At 41.1% G+C, this 23,138-nt stretch overlaps 1 protein-coding gene across 1 annotated transcript; it reads right to left on the minus strand.

The window, feature by feature from the left end:
* Positions 1-382: 382 nt before the first annotated feature.
* On the minus strand, positions 383-22,920 carry col6a1 (collagen, type VI, alpha 1). The gene is made up of 35 exons (XM_085438683.1): positions 22,673-22,920; positions 21,963-22,092; positions 21,298-21,498; positions 21,045-21,204; positions 19,776-19,889; positions 19,623-19,643; positions 18,831-18,851; positions 18,699-18,743; positions 18,540-18,593; positions 18,393-18,437; positions 18,059-18,085; positions 17,933-17,959; positions 17,764-17,808; positions 17,621-17,674; positions 17,024-17,086; positions 16,880-16,942; positions 16,738-16,791; positions 16,611-16,646; positions 16,466-16,528; positions 16,122-16,184; positions 15,001-15,063; positions 14,086-14,148; positions 13,934-13,984; positions 13,811-13,846; positions 13,536-13,598; positions 10,500-10,565; positions 9,524-9,559; positions 9,131-9,167; positions 5,891-5,899; positions 5,664-5,797; positions 5,171-5,268; positions 4,217-4,403; positions 3,954-4,125; positions 3,670-3,699; positions 383-2,343 (listed from the first exon to the last, which is right to left on the minus strand). The coding sequence occupies exons 1-35, from the start codon at positions 22,758-22,760 to the stop codon at positions 1,739-1,741; spliced, it is 3,024 nt and encodes a 1,007-aa protein (XP_085294809.1). The 5' UTR covers positions 22,761-22,920; the 3' UTR covers positions 383-1,738.
* Between the last annotated feature and the right edge of the window lie 218 nt (positions 22,921-23,138).

The following is a 23,138-nucleotide window of genomic DNA, read 5'->3' on the forward strand; positions in this document are numbered from 1 at the left end:
GTAATGCCATCCAGAGTAGAAACCTGGTTAGAAACCACACTTTCTAAGATTTTTAGGGCTCAGGTACAATAACCTCAATTTGTTGGAGTCTAGGTGAAGAGAAATTCAGTCAGGAAATTCGGTCATTTGTGTACTGAAGACTTGTCTGTAGTTTAACTAATTGCTGGCTTCACAGATAAATATGATTGAGTATCATCTGCATAGCAATGTAAATGTATGCATTGTTTTATAACACTACCTGAGAGATGTAAAAATTCTTTTTTTCTCCTCAGTGTTTTAATCTGAACCAAAGAATTGTCAGTAGAGGTACATGAACATGTGTGAATGGATCTTTGTAAACTACCTTTGCGAGTGTGTGTGTACAGGACAAAAACAATCACACTTAGGTGCAGCAACCTTTATTGAAGGAGCTCTTATGAAACTACTGCGGCTGTGCATCCCCACGGTAAAAATATCTTCTTTAACAAAAAGGGTAGAGGCTAATACACTGAAACTAGTAGCACCACAGATAACAACAGCTCAGTGACTCTGAGCCAATGAAGATAACAACACCTTTGAACTTCCACTTAAGGTGATCTAAAAAGCTGTGTGTATTTTTCTGTGTGTGGGTAGGTGTGAGAAGTGCCATGTTTATTTTCAAGGTTTCCACCATGGCAGATTCCAAGGTCACTGAACCAATGTATGCGTGTAAGCGTATGTGTGTGTGAAACTGAGGCTTTTCTGCTCCACAGACAATAAAGAACAGTTTTTTATCATTACTCTATTATTTGAACCAGCGACCATAGCACAGCTGTTTATGGACCAACGCCCCGAGGCTCTGTGTAAAACACACATTCACATGTAAATGATGTCCACACACTGAGAGGGTTCACACATACTCACAGACAGAACCACACAGGTAAGGTCGAGCTGTGGAGTTCTGGTGAAGCAGGCTTTCTACATAAGCCTATCTGATGTCACATCCTGTTTTGGTGATTTAATATAACTTTGACATAATGAACAGTGTGAGTTTTCTCCAATTGTGGACTAAGTTAACACTTAAAGATCATGGAGGTGGAGTTTAAAATAAATCAGTTCACAGCTGTGATTGGTCACTTCATTTTGCGTTACTGTCACACAACAGATCTGACACCACTTGAAAGAGTGGCTAGAGTTATAATGAAAATAAGAAAAAAGAATCCACATTAGACTCTAAACACAATCCTTGAAAGGGCAGGAGGTCCGGTCCTGGAGAGGCAAGTAAGTGCTGTTTCAAAGAGCCTTGTTTAAAGCTGAAGTCAGAGCTGACAGTGATACAGGGATACCTGAGTAGAAATCAGCCTAATGCAGATGAAAGCTAGAAATAGACACGTGCTAATACTGATGGCTCTCCAGGACCGGAGTTACCCATTTATTTGGCACTTTTTTACCCTGAACTTTACCTCCAAGGCAGAAATTTCTAAAAGTGGGAGGTTTAGGTCAAATACCTTCGTTTGGTTATGATCTCAGCGAAGGCACCGGGGTTTGTACACAGCCTAACATGGTCTGCCTTGGAGGATCAAGTTGGGGTAAAAAAAAAAAAAAAAAGGTTTCTGGGTAATTTTTGAAGAAATTTACATTTTTTCTGCCACACAATCATTAGTCGTTTTGCGACTTTCTTTTCTTTTTTAAACACAGTGTACTGTAAATGAGTGAGACTGAATATTCATTGGACTAAAAATGTAAAGCGTATTAGTCCTGTTGTATGGTGTATCCCCATTCAGGGCATGGACACCCTGCGGGAGACGGTTTGGTAAAAGACCCCACGGAGCAGAGATGGGTAGTCTGGGAGACGGAACAGATGGCGCTGAGCGTATGTGATGTCGGCCAGCCGTCCTCTGCTCACCAGAGTGCGCAGGTTAGCCTCGCTGACCTGGGTGCCAGCTGAGATGACATAGAGCTCAATACCAGCATCCGCCACCTCGCGAACACGCTTCTCCAGGACAGGCTGGGTGACGCCCTGAGACCTGCCGTCAGAGAAGAGCACCAGCTTCTTACTGCCTGCTGATCCATCCCCGCGGGAGGCTAAAGTCCTGATTGCAAACTCCAAGGCCTGGGTCACGCTGGTGCCATCGTTTTGGAAGGTAGCTGCTTTAATTTCCTCAGACAACACCGTCAGATTGTGATTCAGCGGCGCGTCCAAGCGAGCATTCCGACTATACTGGCCCACACCCACTCTAATCTGGGCACCAAGCGACCTGTTTGCGTTCAGGAAGCGATCAGCCAAGTGTTGGGCAAAGGTTTTGCTTATTTCAAAGTTCTTCTGGCCTACGCTGGCCGAGCTGTCCATCATCACCAAAATATCGGTACTTTGAGGAAACTCGACTGCAATATAAGCAGAAATAATACACACAACACATCTGGTCAGAGATTTCCAACACAGGAGAGAGAAACACAGCATTTATTTATGATGTCTTTAACATCCAGATTCTAATTTATTGTTGGTTTGGGGTTTTTTCGACTTTCGTTCACTGAATAACGTGACTGTGTTGAGATGTATTTTTTTCAAACAATCCTTAAAATAATATAGAAAAGGTGAGGCAGAGGCAGAAGTAACTAAAATTAAATTTTAGCCTAAAGCTTAGAGACAGAAACAGAAAAAGGGAATTCGTTCAGAGTTACCTCTAGCCACTAAGCACAAAACATAGAGGTAGGAGGGCTGACTCTGATCTGAACGTCAGAGCTCATGTGGGGTCTGTCACTGAGTCTCCTTCCTTCTGCTTTAAACTGTTCGACCTTTTCTAAGTCTGAGTAACACAAAGAAACTGATAACATGCTTTTATGCCAACAAAGCTGGATAATTGTAATGCCCTGCTAGCTGGTCGACTTAAAATGTGTTACATCAGCAGAAGTTAGATCATTTATTTGGAGATAAGAGAAAGATTATATTGATTCTGAAGTCTATACTGGCTGCCTGTCAGTAGTGAATTCAAAATCATTTTACTTGTTTTTAAACCACCTCGTGGCCTTATTCCAGTATCTATGTCTCACGTGCTGATGGCATATAAAGTATTTCAGGTCTTTTTCTTGTTCCAGTGTGGAGGAAGAAAATGTTTAGAGGCAGCCATGAGGTTTTACCCACATCGCTAAAACAGCAGAGGCACCCAAGAGCAACAGAAGGTTTTTGAAATCTCTAAAAAGAAATTTAAATCAAATCTTTTATGCTGAAAAGATTGGATTTGGGGTTTTCTTACATGTCCTACTGATGTCGCATATTTTTATTTGATTTTTTAAAATAACTTTCTATGTTTTTAACTATATCTTTAACTTTGTATTTTTGTTGCTATTTTATTTGTGATTATTTTTATTTTTACATTTTTAATGTAATATTTTAATATCTATTTTTAAATTGATTTAAGCTTTATTTGACTTACTCTTATCATACCTATAGGCCATTTCAAATTTAGATTTATTTCTTGTCTGCTGCATATTAATTTATTATATAATTTATTTGTTCCTCCTTATTATGTCTTTTTGACAGTTGTGAAGCACTTTGACCTGCACTAACCTGCATGAAAGGTGCTATAGAAAAATAGCTTTGAACAACTGATTTCTGAATGAGGGATGTAAGACATTGTCAAACCCAGTAAAATAGTACAAACATAATACAACCCAGTGTAACTGTGTATTGGAAAATAATATCAGACTTACTGGGACATCTGTAGTCTGGGCATTTCTTCTCTGTAACAGAAAGCACAAGATAAGTCAGTTTATTTCCAAATTACTGTTTCCAGCTGGTTAAATAACTGCAAGATCAGATACTGGCGTGTTGTTTTGTTACTACAAAGAAGTCTTTAATGTTTCTCTGTTACCGCAACTGACACAGACGCCTGGATATCGCTGTATATCGTGAATATGGTGTTGCTAAAACAACACTAATAACTAGATAAGGAGTGCATTCATAGGTTATTTAAATATGTGGAGCTGTGCTGTACCTTTACAGATTCTGTCTGTAAGGTTCTGCAGGAAGTTGTCGTCGAGAAGTTCAGCAAAGTTATCCAGCACGAAGGAAAAGCCTGGTTTGGGGTCGTTCTTACACACCACGTCGTCGAGCTGCTCTTGGTTGGGCTCACGGCCTGAGTAGTCCTTTACTCCTAAACCACCAACCTAGAGATGAAGCAGGGACCTTTTAGGGTTGCCTGTACAGGGATGTGATTCAACCTTCTACAGTGTGTGTTTCAAAGTGTGTCACACTTGCCTGGAGGCCTTTACCACAGAGTATGTTGAGGGGGGTCTTGTCTCTGTCGATATCAGAGCGTCCATCAGTGAGAACGAGAACGACTTTGTTCTCTTTCCTCATGACACTGATTGTGTTGCTCAAAGCAAAATCAAGGGCCTCGCCTGTGTACGTGGCCTCAGCTAGCCACTTCATGTCTCTCACTGCCCTACACACACACACACACACACACACACACACACACACACACAAAGAAAACGTGCTTAGCATTGAAACATAAGGCAAAATATACAACATGCTGTATTCAAAGGTTCTTTCATTTTATACATTTAAACAGTCATTTCTGTTTCCAGATAAGTAATTACCACTTAGAGTGTATTTAACTTAATAGCGACAGATCTATTTCTGATCAGATCTATAGTGCTGTTTTTTTAGGGTAGAAAAGTCCCTCATTGTCCATTATTGCCATTGTTTGTATTGAGAGCATCATAAAGGCATACAGGGGACGTTACTTTGGACTTCTGACCTGCTCGTCAAACTTTCTAATATTATCTTTAAAAACGCTTTAAAAACGACTTAAATATCCACTGCTTTTGTTTATATTGGCAGAATTTAGGGAATAATCCTGGTATATGGGGATTTGAAATATACTATTATAGTTTGCATCTATTTCTTTCAAGTTGACCCCAAAATGTCTTATAACTTTAAAGAAAATATTATCAAGAGAAAGAGAATGAGCGGCCTTGTTAGTTAGAAATCTAAGTTATACAGGAAACTCTCCATGTTCATGTCCGGTTATTGAAAAATCAATACCTATTATCTATTACCTGCTCCTGCATAATGTTTGTGTTATCAGCGTAAACATCTGCAATGCTACCCTTCTCTCATTTTTTACTGCACTGCAAAATTCTTAAAGTACATTTATAAAGAACAAAGAAAGCCAGAGACTCCTGCCGCACGCGTGTGTGAACTCACTGTTTGAATTCGGTGAGGCTTGAGGATAGTCTGACAGCTTCTTGGGCTCTTGATCCACTGTACTGGACAACACTCACTGTGGACTCGTCGACAGCAAACTGGAAAGAAAAAAACCCAAAGCACTGCATGGTGACTGTGTGTTTTGGTCTGTGTGTGTTTTCCTCTGTCAACATTTCTGTGTCCCACCCATCCTGACTAATTGCAACCAAACTGGGAGAGGAGAGTCACTGGAGAGACATAAAAGCATGTTCCAAACCCAAGAGAATATCTTTCATTCACACTTTTCTATTTTGAGGTTTGCTCTCGAGGCGAGCATTTCGTAACATCTCTGAAAAATAGCTTTAGCACCATTCTTGGAATGATTTTAAATAAACAACAAATCCCACAAAGGCCAAGCATGTGGCTGACAGATGGTGGTAGAGATTAGGAAAAAGGTGAAGAATATGAAATGCAATGCTGTCAAAACAGAGGATAAATTAAAGGAGGATGTTACCTTTACTTGCTGGTCTTTTATCAGCCTGTCAATGACTGTGATGATAAAGTCTTTGGCAAGAGCAAAGTTTGTAGAACCGATACTCTCTGAGCTGTCCACGATGAACGCCAGGTCCACTGGTGCACACTTACACTCTGGAGACACACACATGAATAATTTCATAAAGGCTAATCGTCAAAGTAGCTACAGACAGTGGAGAACAATATAGGCAATGACTCCAAACTCACCACAACAAGCTGGGGGTGATTAGAAGAGCATGGGGGAAAAAAACCACAAATCAAAGTTAATGAAATGCAGAAATAAATGTATCATGATACAATCTGCTTCGGTTTTCATTAGGGTTAGCCTAGCACTGAGCTAAAGAAGGCCAACTGTTTAAAGTGGCCCTATTATATCAATTTCCTGCACCATATTTGTATTTTAAGACTGTGTAAGCTTTGCTTTGGTTCAGTTTTAGCTGTTCTTTTCTTAAACTAAAAACTTGAAGCTCTCAAAATGCAATAAATGCCATCTTCTATTAAAGCACTAGCTTAAAATACCTGAAATACTCTGTGAAAAAAAGTGAAACAATCCTCAATGTTTACTCCATATTATGACCTAATGAAAGCTGCTGTTACTTTTTCTCTGGGCTGATGATCTAAACTCAAACGCTATTATTACAAGTTTCTGTGCCACACTGCTCTGCATCTGGCTTTCATTTCCAGTTGAAAGGAAACAAAGGAAGCGATATTAGCCTTAACATCTTTCCTGTTGTGAAGAAACGAGAAATGAGCAGGAAAATGCTTGTGGCACCTTCCCAAAGGACTGTGGCTGTGTTTTGAGCACTTCTCTTATGATACTTTTGCTGCATTGATGGGATGAATATACCAAATGGCGCAGCTGGTTATGAACAATGAATAAATCAAAAGGAATCAATGGTTTTGGACTTCAAGTCAACAATGGTAAATATAAAATCCTCTCATGCTAGGCACAAAACCGTCCAATACATCCAACACTTACAACCTCCGAAAGCAAACGTTTGGTCATGACCCTGTTCAAATAGGAAGATGACAACCTGCCAGTTCAATCAGCTCAGCAGTCCATAAGTGACCAGCAACCTCCAACTAAGACCAGTATGTCAGATGTCTGTCCATCATCCAGGTCATGGCAGCCTTAAGAGCTTGTCTTAACTTCTTTAGCTTGTCAAAACGTTTCACCTCTCATCATTCAACAGCACAACCCTCAGGTGTACACTTGTACTTAAAGGACAATGACAATGTTCATATTTTGGACCGAGTAGACAGATGGTTTGTAAAACCAGTAAAGGAGGCCACCTATGTCCATTGCTACATTGTAGCCACTGTCTTGAGATCCCTTCACTGTTGCTTCAACCCCCCACCTCACCTCAAGTGACATCAATAGGTCACATGACAGAGGAGGGCAGGGTCTCACAGTAGTTTCAGTCTTAAACACCGCTGATGGTATTAACCAATAGTCAGTAGCAGGTCAAGTAGCAGAACAACAGCTCTCAGGATCATTTCCAAAGGAGACAACACTCAGTAGACATTAAATACCTGAGACTCTCCACCTTTCGTTTTTAGTGATGAAGAAGCGTCTCTAAGTTCAGTTGTGTTCTTTTTTTCAAGCTCTTAAGAATATTTCAGATGCAGACCTATGATGGCCAGCAGATGTGCATAAACAGATGTTTGTGGACCATGTATAACTGTTTAAACACAAAGTTTATTTGGATTTTTTTTAAAAAGGAATGATGGTAGAGGACTATATTACATCAGTAGATGCTTATTTTGTTAAACACTGTTAGTGGAGCAACATCCATTCATTCATTTTCCAACACTTTTCAGGGTCTGGGACACAGGGTCAGCAGTCTAAGCAGAGATTTGGACTGCCTCATCTTTGCAGTAGCCTAAGCAATGATGTGGTGGCAGCACTCTGCACCACTCCTGATGCTACACCAATCCATCTGTCCATTTCCCTGAGATACCTGAGCAGCAACTCCTTTGTGACCTGGAATGAGCACTCTACTCTTTTCCAGCTGAGAACCATGGCCTCAGGCTTGGAAATGCTAATTCTCATTCCTGCTGTTTCACACTGGGCTATAAACTGCAAAAGCAGAGGAGATCCCGAGGCCACAAAACCAGAAACCCTTCTCTGCTTGACAATAACTAAAAATTGCCTATCCATAAAATTTATAACTAAAATCTGTGTGCAACCCTGCTGGTTCTTACCTTTGGCAATGCAAACCAAGCTGTTACTAAGGTTGTATAGGCACAGAATGGCCCATGACAGCAGGGCAGACACTTCATACTACTAAAGCAATCCCAGAGGACACACTGAGGGATATCTTATTGTTTTATTGTCTATAAAATACATGCAATATCCTTGAGAAGAAAAGGAGTTGGTCATATGTTCAACAACCAGGATGAAAATCAAATTGTTCCTCGTGGATCTGAGGGTCGACCAATGGACAGACTCTCCCAAAAGCACCCTAACAAAGAACATCCCAGAGAGCTGAGGTTTGCTGATTCTGCTAAAGTTGGACCACAACCTTGTTTTCCCTTCTTAAAAAGAAGAAACATCACCCCAGTTTGATAAACCAGAGGCACTATTGTTGAGTTCCATGCAGCTTTGCGTTGGTGTATCAACCTAGACAGCCCTCCAGTCGAGAAAGTTGCCCAGTCTACATGACACTGAACCCCACTGAAGTCTAGGTTCCTCAATTTTCTTTTTCAGTTTTTCACAAACCTACTTTTTCACAGTAGGTTTCTAAATTCCCCTCTGTAAAACATCACCTTATCATGGTGGAGGGGATTAGATCCTATACTGGGATGGGTCTCTCAAGGAAAATTAGTGCTGGATATGGATGTCCAGTTTGACTAATACCCAGTATGGTTTCCTCCTCAGTTACAGTACAATCAGGTTCAAATTGAAAAGGATAAACAGAATAATTCCCTGTTTATCTTAATGTAAAGTCCAAGACTGTTCCAACTGTTCAACATCACTACCCAGACTGCACTGAGACTTTTTAAAAATCAGATTTAAATGGATGACGTTCGTTTTTAATCGAAGAGGCTATACATGTGTTTTTAGTTAGACTTTAAGCCATCCTTTTTTCTGACTGGGTGATCCTGACAACCAGAAGCTTCAAACAGCAGGTCTTCTGTTCTCTTAGTCAGAGCTCTTTGCCTGAGATGACCACATTAGGGAGATCCCCTGTTTATGACATCATACAAACCAAGACTGAAACTGACAATCTGAGGTCTTAACTTTTGGCTCACAGGGATTACTTGTACATATGCTGACCTCATTATCTGAAACATCTGCAATGTTTAACATTCGCACTCACCACTGTAACTGTAATGTATATATATATATACATACATATGAATGACAGAGAAAACTTTAACATAAAGAATTTAAATTCTGTGAGTGGGTGTTCAAGAAGGCAAACCGTTAAGTCTTGAACTTACAGCAGAGCTTCATAATGATATCCAGAATTTCACAATCCTGAAGAGAGAGGCAGAGGATACATTACAATATGGCCGCAGACCTACATCACATTACATAATATACAAACACGACACACAGCCAGCTCCCTGACTGCTTTTGAGCCGCTCCAAAGGAGAAGAAAATGAAAACATGACTACGTGATATTTTACTTAGAAGTCAGTGAGCGCCTTGGGGTTTTGTGTTCAGGAAATTGGTTGTGTGGCTTTGGACTGAACATACAGTATCAGTTGCAGATGAAAAACTTGCACAGCCTCAAGGGGGAATTAAGTGTGTTAGCACTCTGGTGCTACGGCTAAATTGAGGGCGAAGGCTCACATTAATTGGATTGCTTCAATTTTTATCTTGATACTCACATCGGCTCCTGGTGGTCCGGGAGGCCCTGGTGGTCCCTGAAAAGGAGATAGGGAGACTTGAGTGATTCATCCTCCTGAAAAATGTCTATGTTTTTTTTGTTTTGTTTTTTCTTTTAAAAATCTGTCCAAAGGTCTATCTGGTCTGGCTTCAAGATGACAGAGGAAAGTTTTTGTGTTTTAGTTGGAATTAAAAAATATGGGGGGCTTCTTTGAAAAAGACGTTACTCCTCTGACTGTACGCAAGGTTCTCACCATGACTGAACCCACAATCCGCGCCCACACATTTCATGCTCGCCACTGTCGTTCTGCAAACATCTGAAACGTCCAAAAGTTCACTGCCACAGAATTTTGGGAGTCGTTTTTTTTTCTTCTCTCGACTGTAGGAAAACCATCTGTTATGTTTTAGCCGACATTAAAGCTCTGTTTAACGGCACTCGTTTCTGCGTAAAAGACACCAGACTAGCACACACACACATTACAGAATGAGAAAGACAGGAAAAGAGAGCGAGGGAGAGAGACAGCCGTTAATTGTAGAGAAGAACAGCACTCGGAGCACATGACGCAAACTTTTCAGTGGTTCCTCTCAGAGAGCGTGCGATCATTTAGATTAATGTCATATTTAGATTAAGCTTTGTTTATATTTTCACATGAAGCAACACCACAAAGTTTAAGGTTTAAGGAAACATAGGAATGATTGTTTTTCCATCTCTTAGCATGTGGTTTGGTGTTGTGGTGTCTGTCTGAAACATGGAAATGGACAGAGTTGAAAGCTGGCTGTGCTCTTGTTAGCTCACTTTCTTAAAGGCCTGCTAAGTCTGTATTTCTTTCCTATTAAGAAGAATTAATGTTTTAATGAATTAACTAATCAAGTGCACAAATAACATTAACAGAAAAAATATGTCAGCATTGCCCATGAATCTATGTTTTACACATTCATACACCACAAACATACGTGCACACTCCATGTCATTCTTACCGGCCTGCCCTCGGGCCCTCTGTGACCTTTGGCCCCTTTTGGTCCTAGAGGCCCTGGTTCGTTATTCTGTCAAAAAAGAGAAAATGAATGGAGATTAAAAGAAAGGGTCACACCTTTGGTTTGTTTTTCTCTTTTGAAATAAATGATTGTAAATCTTTTCAAATTACAGGATGAAAAGCTATTTAAAGAAACTAAGTTGATTTACACACTAATCACAATGAACGTGCAATGCTGTGTGGCAAAGCACTGCTAAACAATAACCACAGCTCATAGTTTTGTCTAAACTGGAAACAGCTGCAGTGGCACACACTTTTTAGATCCAGAGTCCAACTAAAACCTTCATACTGACTTACTGTATAAGTGATTACCTGACTGCAAAACAACCTGATTAGTGTGTGTGTGTTCATTTGTTTACTTTTTTTATGACTCTGTGCTTGACTATGGAAATAAGTAATAAATGTAAAACTTCAGAAGAGTTTTGTCTCCGAGTGTGGTAGTTCATATCATAAAAGTGGAGGAGAAGGAGAAAGTGGAGCACCGTCATTTATTTTTGTGTATACAAAGACAATGCATTCCTGCTTGCTCCACACACAGTTTCAGAAATTGTAAGCACGAGTTTGTTGCCTGATCTTGGAGAAATCCACTGAAGTGCTGTGCCATGTCTCATCATGGCCAGCTATCTAACTATGCAGCGGGCTAAAGGAGCCAAAGCCCCTGCAGCTGCTGCACCCTGACACACAGCTGATCGCTGTGAGAGCTACTGTAAACAAATTGATTTAGGACAATGATCACATCGTTGAATTTGAATGTTCCCACAGATACTTTTACACACTTAAAAATTTGAGAATGACGGCAGGCAGCTGAAATGAATTTCACAATAATCCAAAACTGAAAGCAGATACCAAAATAAAAGAAGATTTAAAAAAAAAAATCTTTGAAACACACGAGAAGAGCAGAAACTGTTTTAAAGTGGGTGCTTGTGTGCTTTAAACGGCTCATTTTGGATAAAAGTGTATTTACTCTCTTTTTTTAAAACGACTTCATAAACAATGTGAATGAAAATATTACAGATCATTAATGGACAAATGTCTGTCCTAGAAACCTTCTGATTGGGAGTGACATGTAAGGCAGGAAGCAGTGTAAGCAAAAGGGACTAGCTCACAGTGTAAAGTCACAACCAGCAGATCTGCACTCCTGCAACACAACCATCTACCTACAGTGGACAGATACAGCGGAGACATGAGGGCTGTTGGGGAGACAGTACTGCCAACCATCTGGCTTTTTCACACACATGCCAACAGACGTGAGCCTTTAATAGGAACACACACGTGTGCACACACACGCACACACACACACGCACATATATCTCAACATACATGTGCACACAATGCATGTGACTCCAATTACTGCTCAACTTCAAATGCTAGGATGTAATGAACATGAACTACATCATCCATAGTTACACAAACAGCCAGACAAATCATAGGCTTGATTTTATGGCGTTATATTTAGCGATCACATCCAGATGCAACTGTTTGTCATACCTTTTGCAGGATATGATCTTAAAAGTATGTTAGCCACAACTTTAAATAGGTGGGAAAGCCACACGCCGTTCACAGCCTTCCACCATCCAACAAAAAGCTTTTTTGTGAACAGCTGAGAATGTGGAAACAAGAAAGTCACTGTCTAGGGAGAAAGACATAAGAAGAAAACAGAAATGCATGCATGCCTCTGAGAATGAGTGGAACATAATAACTTCTTTCTGTTCACTGAGATATACAAAAAATGGCATCTAATTATGTTAACTATGGTTTTTTTAGTCTACGATTTTGTCATGGACCGATACAGGGTGCGGTGTGGAAATTAAACCATTGTTAAATGGTACGTCATTTTGGTAACTAACTGGACTTGTTTTCCAAACCTAGATAAGAGAACAGTCACCACTGGACCACTGTCCAAATACAAGGCTGCAGGCAACAACAGGTTAGCTTAGCACCCATTCTGCTAAACTAATTCCTGTGTGTTCAAAGTGGTTTACAATGACAGCATGCACCCACTAGCACTTCTAAAAGCTCATATATATATATATATCTTTTGTGCAGAATGCTGATTTATGTACCAGGTCAGCCCTTTTGGCATACCTCAAACAAGTATCATTGGGTTGAGTTAAGCTATAGTCTTCATGCTTTATGCTAAGCTAACCAGATAATTTGGGTTGCCTCATGTATTCATTTAACAGAATATGCCCATTACTCTGCTGTCAGAGTGAATGTATCATGTACATTACTGAAACATTACTACAGTACCAAGCAAATTTTAGTAAAATATTGGGTGACTGGGTGAATTGTACGGCATCTTATCCTGCTCTGGCTGCAGTAACATAAAGCTTTGATGAGTGGTAAACTGATCTGGCACTGTAAATCCACAGCTCACAGAGTGTGACTGTTCTGCAGAAAAAGGTCAGGGTGCACCGATGTATGGATAGAAACTTTTAAGCCATGAAACTCGAACCCTGGAAGTGAAATTATTTAAATGTAAACACACACACACACACACACACACACACACACACACACACACACACACACACACACACACACACTCCAGAAAAAAAGTAATGCAGTCCCCTCATCGTCTCTGCTCACTTCCTGGTAGCCTTGACAACAACATATACACAGCTGCATCAGCTCAAAGCCCTCATCCCCAATGTGTTCAAAAGTACTTAAAGCATTTCCAGCTGCTGAACAGGAGGAAAGTGTGGGAGAAAGACAAAAAAACAAGAGCAGCAAAATACTTCTAGACTACAGAAGAAAAAAAAATAATGAAAAGCAGAAAAGACAAAAAGTCACTTTGTAGTATGAGACGTGTTAAAAGACGGCAAATGAATAAGGAGATATGAAAATATATCTAAAATAGTAGCCGTGTGACTCATATCCTGTCAGCTCTCTGCGCCAAGAAAGGAAAGGAGGAAAGATAAAATGAGATCAAGAGCGAGTAGCAACTCAAAAAGGGAAAAGAAGTCAGAGTTGGACTTACATCGGGGCCTGGATCTCCGGGCTCGCCATCATCTCCTTTGGGTCCAGGCGTCCCCCTGCCACCCTGATAAATGCACAGCAGATATAAACAGTTACAGGGGAGCACTGGCAAAGACAGATGATTAAATGATAATGATGATAAAAGGGCTAACAAAGCCCATTAATTTTAGCTCAGTTAATCGCTGCCTCTAACAAACGTGCATCCCAACATCTGATCTCAAATTAAAAAAAGAGTGCCCTGATTGTCTATGTAAAAAAAAAAAAAGAAGAACCTACCGGCTCACCCGGGTCTCCACGGGGCCCAGGATAACCCTAAAAAATAAAACCACATAAGCATCAAAAATATACATAGTTACAGCGAGAAAGCTGCTCCACACTTGAGATGCCCTAACTACCTACCTGGAAACCATGACAACCTTCTGTGCCATTTCCTGGAGCACCATCCGCTCCCTGAAAATAAGAAAGAGAGACACTTACAGATCCATCTGCACACACACACGACCGGAGTTATGATCGATAGCACACATCTGTCTCCCCCCTTTCTCACTCACCCTCTCTCCCATAGGGCCTCTGTCTCCTGGAGCTCCTTTGATTCCTCTCGGCCCTCTGGGTCCCTGAGAGAAGAAAGGAATGATGAGATTAGAAACACATGAAATGCAACATGAAAACATTTGGATATTGCTGACAGATACTGAGTGTGTGTGTGTCTTTGAGTTAATGTGTGGACCAAGACTGTGAACCAGTTCTATTTCTTGAAATTTCCACCTGAAAAACACCTAAAAAAACTCTCCCTGATCACATCAGTGGGATCAGACGGAAGTTCAAATTCTAAATCAGAAAGTAAATAGCAGCCTCTCTCGTGATGATTCAGTAAATAATCATGTGATTCAGTGAGCTCTAAAACCAAATTTGATTAATCAGAAAAGAAACACAAACAAAAGTGCAGCATCTGTTTTACTGACAGTAATACTGAGCACTGATCCGTTTTAATAACAGACACGTCAGTCCCATATAAAGGCTTAACAGTAACTATTAGTATCTGCAATCTGTCAGAGATTCTGGCAAGCTGACTGCCTAGATTGTGTGATAACGAGCATCAAACCACTAACAGACATGACAAATGAAAACAAAGCTGACTCACAAAATTTTTATGGATTTAAAGCTACATCAGCGGGTTTGTAGCACTTTAGCCTTTGCTATCTGAAAACACAGAGTCAAATCTTTACTATTACTTTGTAAATGACATGAAAGTATGAGACAGTCTCTGTTTGCTTCTAACGTTCGTCAACTTTAAACAAAAAGGCAGACCAAAAAAGTCTCTCATGTAAAATTACAGTTTTAACTTTGGCAGATAAAGGGCAGTTCATTTAGGAGCCTCTCGCTCATGGAGGAACAACAAACTCCCAGAGTCTTCAAACACTCCTGCACTTTCATTATAACCTGTACATTTGTTTTGTTGGACTCACTTCTGATCCGGCTTGGCCTTCATCTCCTCTGTACCCGGGAGGCCCGGGCTTGCCAGCTTCACCCTGGAAAACAACAACATTAATGACAAACTGTTTAAACACTTTTACTGTACATAACAAAAAGGGGGATTTTAAAAAAAATAAAGTTTTAACAGCGTCACTATTTAACAACTACACTTCCCATGAGTCTTTGCCTGAGGAAAAGTTTCTCAATTTACTCAACTCTTCCCATCGCTGTGTCTATGTGAGCAGATAATCGCCCGGAGAGCAGTGAAAAAAGAAATTATGTTCTCTGCATTGTAACATTATTCAGTAGGATGTTGTGAAACAATTAAAAGTCACTGCTAAGATCTGGTAACATCTGGATCAATCTGAAATGCCGTATACGATATTTAGGTTTGGATTTAGGTTTTGGACTTTCAAGCAATAAGACAAACACACCACAGCACTTCTTTATATTCTAGTTAACACACAAAAAATACTGTTAAACACTCCTGTAGAGTAATGCTATGCCGTTATTCCGGTTGTCCGTTATTCCATGTTTTCCATACTAATCATTTCCTTAGTGTTCACTGACAAGGAAAGTAGCACAGTCAGAAGCACAAAAGAGCCATTGAACACTCTGACATCACGGAGGTTGCCGCAGCTGATGCTTGTAACGTATTATTATTATTACACTGCCTGGTGCCTTATTAAGAAAAACCATGGTGAGGCTTTGGCTTGAGAGGACGGAGAGAAGAACTGAGTCAGAGGGGAAAGAGTGACTGTTGATGTTCCCAGGAAGAGGAGTAAAATGGAGAATAAGAGGAGGGGAGTTGGGGTTAAAGCAGGGAGGAGTGGGCAGCACTGCGGGGACACAGCCAGGTCTTACTTCTGGAAAACCTGGCCAGTTTATCCCCACTTAACATGAAATATGCACAACTGCTCACATGTGCGCATGCAGCCACTAACATGTTCCTACGAAAGGAAAAAAAGGATCATTCCAGAGAAAGAGCGAGTGGTTTATAGTTGGGGCTGTGCCGTGCTACACCACGCAGCATTGTAAGCAGGGCCGCTAACTGCTCGTGCCTGCTCGAATGCCTGCATGGTTGCTCATATTTGAGTGAGTGTTTCTGTCTTACGGGGGCGCCGTTGGGGCCAGTTGTGCCCTCCCTCCCTTGTTCTCCGCGGGGTCCTGGATCCCCCTGGCAAGGAAAAGAACAAATGTATAAATTAGACTAAAGGCATTCAAGACAGTAACAAAAGACAAGGAACGCAGACAGAGCCAGGCTTTAAAAAACAGTCAGCTCAGTGGGAGTACATGAGGAATTACACAAAAACTGTTCTATTAAGGTCAGTGTGGTTACAGTGGACTCACTATACTGTCCACGTGCCAAACTGAATTTCCCATGAATTTCTGAGGAGAAAATGCTGAACTGGTGAAGGCCCGTGAGGGACTGGGGTTAAACCTTTTATCAGCACTTACCGGTTCTCCTCTTGGGCCTCGGTTTCCACGGGAACCTTGCTCCCCCTTCTCTCCAGGTAGCCCCTACGAGAGATTTTTGAGACGGTAATGTGCATTTTGGTAGCTGTCACACACAAAAACACCATTTTAAAGTCAATATATTTACTTTCTCGCCCGCAGGTCCATCATTCCCTGGTAATCCCTGAAATGCAAACATAGCAGAAACTTATAGAAGCTACAGTGAAAGTCATGAACTTCATTTTTTTTTGGTTTTATCCAGCTTTATCGCTTACATCTTCGCCGCGCTCTCCTTTGTCCCCGTCAGGACCACGAGGGCCTGGATCACCCTGTCACGACAAACATGGTTAATTCTGTATCAAAGTTCCTGCTTTGTCATCTCTCGTCGTTTCTGTGTTTCTCTGTACGCTGACTCACCTTTGGGCCCAATGGTCCATAGTTTCCAGGTCGTCCTGGTTCGCCGTCCCTCCCGGGATCTCCCTGGAATGAGCACACAGCACCTTAATACAGGGCGTTAAAGGCCACACAAAATTCTAGCACCCAGAACTCCTTCTCTCTTACTTTTTCTCCTTTAATTCCATAAGAGCCAGGGTCTCCCTTTGGTCCATGCTCTCCCTGCGAGCCCTGGAAACACACAACACAGAGACAGTTTCAATGCATGATCAGAAGCAGCTGAGGTAACACTCCATCTTGGAGGCTGCCGTACTTGTAAGCTCATGTATATGTGTGTATGTTTACAGTACAGCTATATGGACTCATCCAAACAGTCTGACAGAAAAGAATGTAAACTAAGCCAAAGATTAAAGAGCACATGGTGTGGTCTGCTGGAGATACCAGGCAGAATTTGTGTTTGGACCAAATAAAAAGAAAGAGAGCGACATTCCTAGGCATGCACACAATAGCTAATGGCTAATCTATAAACAAAGACGCTGAAAACAGCATTGGCTTATCTGAGGGTGTGTTAAAGTGTTCAGGAGTGTAATTAAGACAAAACATAAACTCTGTTTGTCCCAATGTCGACACATCTGATTGCACATTTGCAACTTTTCTAATTAGTGTCATGGATCTCATGATTAGCTCCCATTTGCACTTGGCCATGAGTGTTAATGGTGCTCGATTAAAGGTCATAAAAGGTTCAATGTATATATTTAAACTCACGTCTTGTCCAGGAGAGCCTTTACAGCCAGCAAGTCCAGGGAAACCAGGTTCACCCTAAAGGGGAAAACACACAAAAACATCTAAAAAACGGATACATCTGAGAGGAGAAAGATGGACGCATCAGATGGCCGGACTTTATTCACCTTGCGTCCGTCGATTCCATCCTTTCCCCTTTGACCTTTGTCTCCCTGAGAAGATGGAACAGATGGAAAGAATAGAAAGAATTAAAGCGAGAGGAAACCATAAGATTCCAGGGCAACCGCCGGTACAACGGCCTCTCTCTCTGAAGACAAGAAGTCAATATTAGCTCACCTTGTAGCCTTTGTGTCCTCTGTCACCCTGCAGAAAACACACAAACACAGAGTCAGTCACTCGAGAATATTAAAGCACAGAACTGAATCTTACTAAAATATATATTTTGGGGGTATCTGACAGTACCTTCCCTCCTCTTGGGCCACGGTCTCCCTAGAAACAGAAACACATACGTCATTATTATTACACAGCATGGGGGATGAGGTGAATGATAAGGTGGGAAAACTGACTGGAGGTCAGCGGTCATGACTAGACAAACATACACATACTCAGAGTTACCAGACTGCCTCCTCTTGAGAAGTCAAACTTAATTTACTTGGAGCAGGATTAATATCCTTCTAGTTTACTTAATAGTGCAGAAAATTTAAAAAACAAATAAATACTTTGCTTCAAAATATCATGAAGGCTCCCTTAGATCCCAGCTCCAATCTATCAGCATGTTTTATTAAGTGCACTGTACCTTCATTCCACTGTAACCGACAGGACCAGGGTCGCCAATCCTGCCCTGTAAGAAAGAAATGGGATAAACGGACAGTTTTTTCAGCAGGTGCACCAAGTGTTGGATGCCACATACTTTTTATGCTTATTATTGGAGGAAGCCACCTACCACATCACCAACATCTCCCTTCTCTCCTGGCATCCCTGGTCTACCTATTTCTCCCTGTAGAGAGAAGGGGAGGATGGAGGTTAGTCAACAAGGTTTAAATGGGACGGTTGGAGATCTGTACATAACTACATCTCTCAATTTTCCCAACAGCTATCCCACCTTAGAGCCAGATTCTCCATCTGGTCCTTTGTCCCCTCCAGGAGCCTGTAGGCAAACAAAAGTTAGCTCCAAAAATATAGTCCAAAGAGAAATCACGCTTGTGACTTATAAAATAAAAAAGGTAGTACTTACAATGCAGTCAAACGAGCAACACTGGAAAAAAAGAACAAAAGATTTTAAAAAATGAAAAGTGTGTCTGTGCGTCTATGGCTGTACAGAAGATTGGATACTTAGTTTTGCTCAAATCTAAGTAAGACATGCTGTTAGGCGGGTGCGATCACACTGGAAATACAAAAAAACCATGTTTTCTGGTGTCACCTGAACCTCTCACATACACAGCGGTAAAAACAAAACAAGCTATTATAGTTTTAATAGTAATCGCAGTAATCTCAATTAGCTTTTGGATGTGGTGGCTGTAGCATCTAGTGTGTGCCCTCAGTGACCTCTCCTAGTTTCCTGTTTAGTGAAGTTGTTTAGTGAAGTTTACATCTCAGTGAAGATTCACTGAGATGTTCACTTGCCTCAAGGACCTTGAGGCAACTGTTGTAAATTGGTGCTGTATAAATAAAACTGAATTGAATTGAAATATGCAGCACAAAAAAAAAAAAAAAAAAAAAAAGAGTACAGCAGAGAACCCTGGTTTTTAAATACTGCATTTTGACTCAAAATGAATCAGCAGAGCTCATCAGATACAAATAAGATGTTAGGCTGTTTCTTTAAAAGCACAGTGCTTAATATTTACTCAGCCAAAAATATGTTTGAACAAACAAGAGCTGAACATTATTGGTGACATTTTTTTTTCTAGCCAGCCTTCTCAGCCCCAAACATGAGAAAACCCAGGCCGGCTTCTGCAGCAAAGCATGCAACAAGCAGTGAAGTTAACTTTATCTAAATAAAAATAAATAAATAAATAATTGGACATACCACATCCTTTGTTTCATTTGTCTGGAAAGAAGAGATAAACCAGGAGTTAGTTTGAAATCCAAATGTTTCAATGTTCAGAGACGAGAGAAGAGAAGAGAAGAGAAGAGAAGAGAAGAGAAGAGAAGAGAAGAGAAGAGAAGAGAAGAGACGTACGATCATGTTAATGATGGTTTCAATGGTTGCCATCTTGCTGGTTCTGAGGTCATCTGCAGCAGTGAAGTTCTGTCTGTAGTTGCGGTCTGTGGCAATGAGAGACAGCCTGGCTTCCTGTAAATCAAACACAAACATCTTTATCTACGATCTGGCCACACTAGTATCCGAATGATTAAGATTAACATCTGCCAACATGTTCTTCCTGACATTAGCCGGTAGAGGAAAATTGTGAAATCCACCACGCAGAGATTCCTGGCATAACATGGTATTAAGATTAATGATACTTGTTTTTACCTGACTGTGAACAGAACACATTAAAAAAAAGCATTTTCAATACAGTGCATGCAGAGTTTAATCTGTATATCTGTTTAATCTAAAGAAGCCATGGTGGAATCAAAAACATTTGGAAAGATAATAATTTGTTTTTCCAGAATTCTATTTTCTTCAATTCACTGTCTCTTAAACTGTTTCACTGTGCTGTGGGGTTTACACTTGAGCTATGCTGGATTTGTCTTTAAAGCAGACCTTTTATGCTCTTTTTTTTTTTTTTTTTGCTCCACCTTTGCATGATTCACAGTCTAAACAAGCCTTGTTTATCTTTAATCGAGTCATCCTACAACCCATCAATTCAATGACCTGTCTGAAATTAAGCATCCCTCCCTCCTCCTTACTGCCTGTTTTCATCTTATTGGCTGGTGCTCAGAAACAGAAACAGGTGGGAGGAGCTTCTGTGCTTACAACCTGATATAGCCATATTAGAAGTTTCAGCTTTTACTGATATCCAGCAGAGCCTAGAGCTGCCTTAGCTAACACTCTGACCTCATTATCTGAACACTTGAGAAAAAGAGAAAAAGTGGACTACGCTCTTTAGCTTCATATGGCATCAGAAAGCTGAGTTGACCAGATCATCCAAAGAAAAACATCTTCTTAGTATGACATTTCTGTCTTAATGCATTTGCAAACAGGATTTGGTTTATAATCATAAGACTTATCCCTTATATTTCACAATTTAAAAAAACTAGAACAGATGTCTTCATCAGAGATCAAATAACCGTTATCATGTACACATGGCTATGTAAGTATAAACCCATGAAAATAAGACTGAAACTGATTTAAGTATCAAACTCTGAAATCAAAATTAACTTATAATAGCTAATTAGTGAAAATGACACGCCAAACCTTAACTCCCCCAAAATGTATTTGAGCAATGCACGGCTTCATTTGTGCAAAGTTTAATAAATGATCTGTATGTGTGTGTATGCGTTGTACCTCCTGGTCAGGTGAGATGGCGACAGCGAACACTTTGACCCCGTGTAGCTTGGCTTCGTTAGCAGCCTCCTGCACACCTCCACATGGCTCTTTGTAACCAGTAATAGGATGTCCATCAGTCACCACCACCAAATACTTGTTCTCATGGTAATGGGAACCCCTGCAAGCAGGTACACACGTATGCAAACACATTCAGAAATGTTGTCAGCGTCTTTATTATTTCAGGATGAAACTATGCGCGTGCTGTTATTACCCAATGAGCAGCTCAGCGAGGCCCCTCTTGATGGCACAGTCGGTGTACGTGCCCTTGCCGATGTACGCGATGTTGTCGATGGCTGTCTTCAGGGCATTGCGTTCGGTATTCAAGTCACTCAGCTCCTTCACCAGTTTGACTTCGTCACTGTAGTGCAGCGCTCCTGAGTTCCATGTCAGGATGCGGTCACACTGGTGGCGCCTGGATAAGCAATGGTATTAAAATCAAACATGGTACAGACAGGCAGGGGTGGACCAGAACTATGCAGATTCAATCACAGTCATAGTCAGAGGGCTTTCTTTAAGTTTTTCTTTTTCATTCTGCTTCACACTTTCATCCCATTATATTTCATATAAAAGTAATTGGCAGAGTTCTGTCATTTGATTAAAAAAATCTAAGCCCAGGTGTTTAAAAGTTACTCTATGTTACATTTCCCCAACTACAGCCACTGTAAGTAGTGGGTGTGGTGGGTAGGCCAAAAGGACTCTGCACCTGTAGCCACGCCCACAGTGTATCCGAGTATGCTGTACAGTGCTCCTTACTGGTACCTGAACACTTCCTCCAGAACTGAAGGTAATTTGTGTGTGTGTGTGTGTGTGTGTGTGTGTGTGTGTGTGTGTGTGTGTGTGTGTGTGTGTGTGTGTGTGTGTGTGTGTGTTTCTTACATGTCTTTGAGTTGATCTATGAAGTCCTTGGCGAAATTTTTGATCTGGTCAATATAATAGGAATCCGGTGTCCTTCTGAGGGCAACACTCTCAGATGTATCCAGGACGAAGAACAGGTCAACAGGACACTCTGTTCACAAAGCAGATAATCAATGACTGTGATCAGCAAATATAATCCCACGATTTAAAAAAAAAAATGAAGAAGAACGAAAAAATGATCCAACTAATGTGATTTCTAGCTGCTTAGATTTCTCTAAACGTGTTAACAATCAGCTTCAACACTGGTGAAACCAGCAGAAGTCATTACTTCAGCACCAGAGGCCTACAGCTCATTATAATGAGCAACATTAGATCATCTCATTGGCTGATCATGTCATACAGGTAGGAAACCTCAGCAGACTATCTGCATCTATAACATGGCTGTTTGCACAAACACCTGTCCTATGACTCCTGTCACCTCGGTGGGGGAGCTGGCCTGAGGTTCTCGGCTACTCTGACATCACATATCAGTCTGCTTTACAGCCAACACCTCACATGACCATTAGGTAAAACGATAGCGGACTAGGATTCTATCATCTTGGTTGTTAGTGCATCAAAATACAGCAAACAAACGACTTCATTGCATTCGACACAATAAACACACTTCAAGTGCAAAAGAATCGCACTAGAACATCTGCTTGGAAAGCACCAGATGTTTTCAGCAAACCTACCAGCAACTCTGCGCCGTTGGTCCTGCTGTAGTTGCGCTCCAGCCATGAAAACGCACAGCAGCGCGAGGAGACTTCTGAGAGTCTCCATGATTAAACTGTGAAAGAACAACTAAACCACGGCACCCAACCCCCGACAAAAAACAACTGCGGCCCCAAGCCCCACACCTCTAAACTGATTTCGTGAAGTTTTGGCGATCCAGAGGTCTGAGGTTTCTCCGAGGCGAAACCCAAGAGCGCGCAGAGGACCAGAGCGCACGGTGAGGGGAGAGGAGGGGGGAGCAGGAGGAGGAGGAGGAGTTTGTAAAGCTTTCTCTAAGGAAGCTGATGAGAAGCAATGTACCAGAGCGCGCACGGACCAGCAGTTTACGCCAATTACCCAGATGTGCACGCTTCCTTAAAAGGGGCCAAACAATAAACTGGTGACTGTCAGCGAGACTTCAGCATTCACAGAGCTGATTCTTTTTAT

The sequence above is a fragment of the Copadichromis virginalis genome, linkage group LG18 (assembly GCF_057382275.1).
Source record: "Copadichromis virginalis isolate Kocher_CV1m ecotype Utaka linkage group LG18, C_Virginalis_male_GT1.1, whole genome shotgun sequence".
NCBI lineage: Eukaryota > Metazoa > Chordata > Actinopteri > Cichliformes > Cichlidae > Copadichromis > Copadichromis virginalis.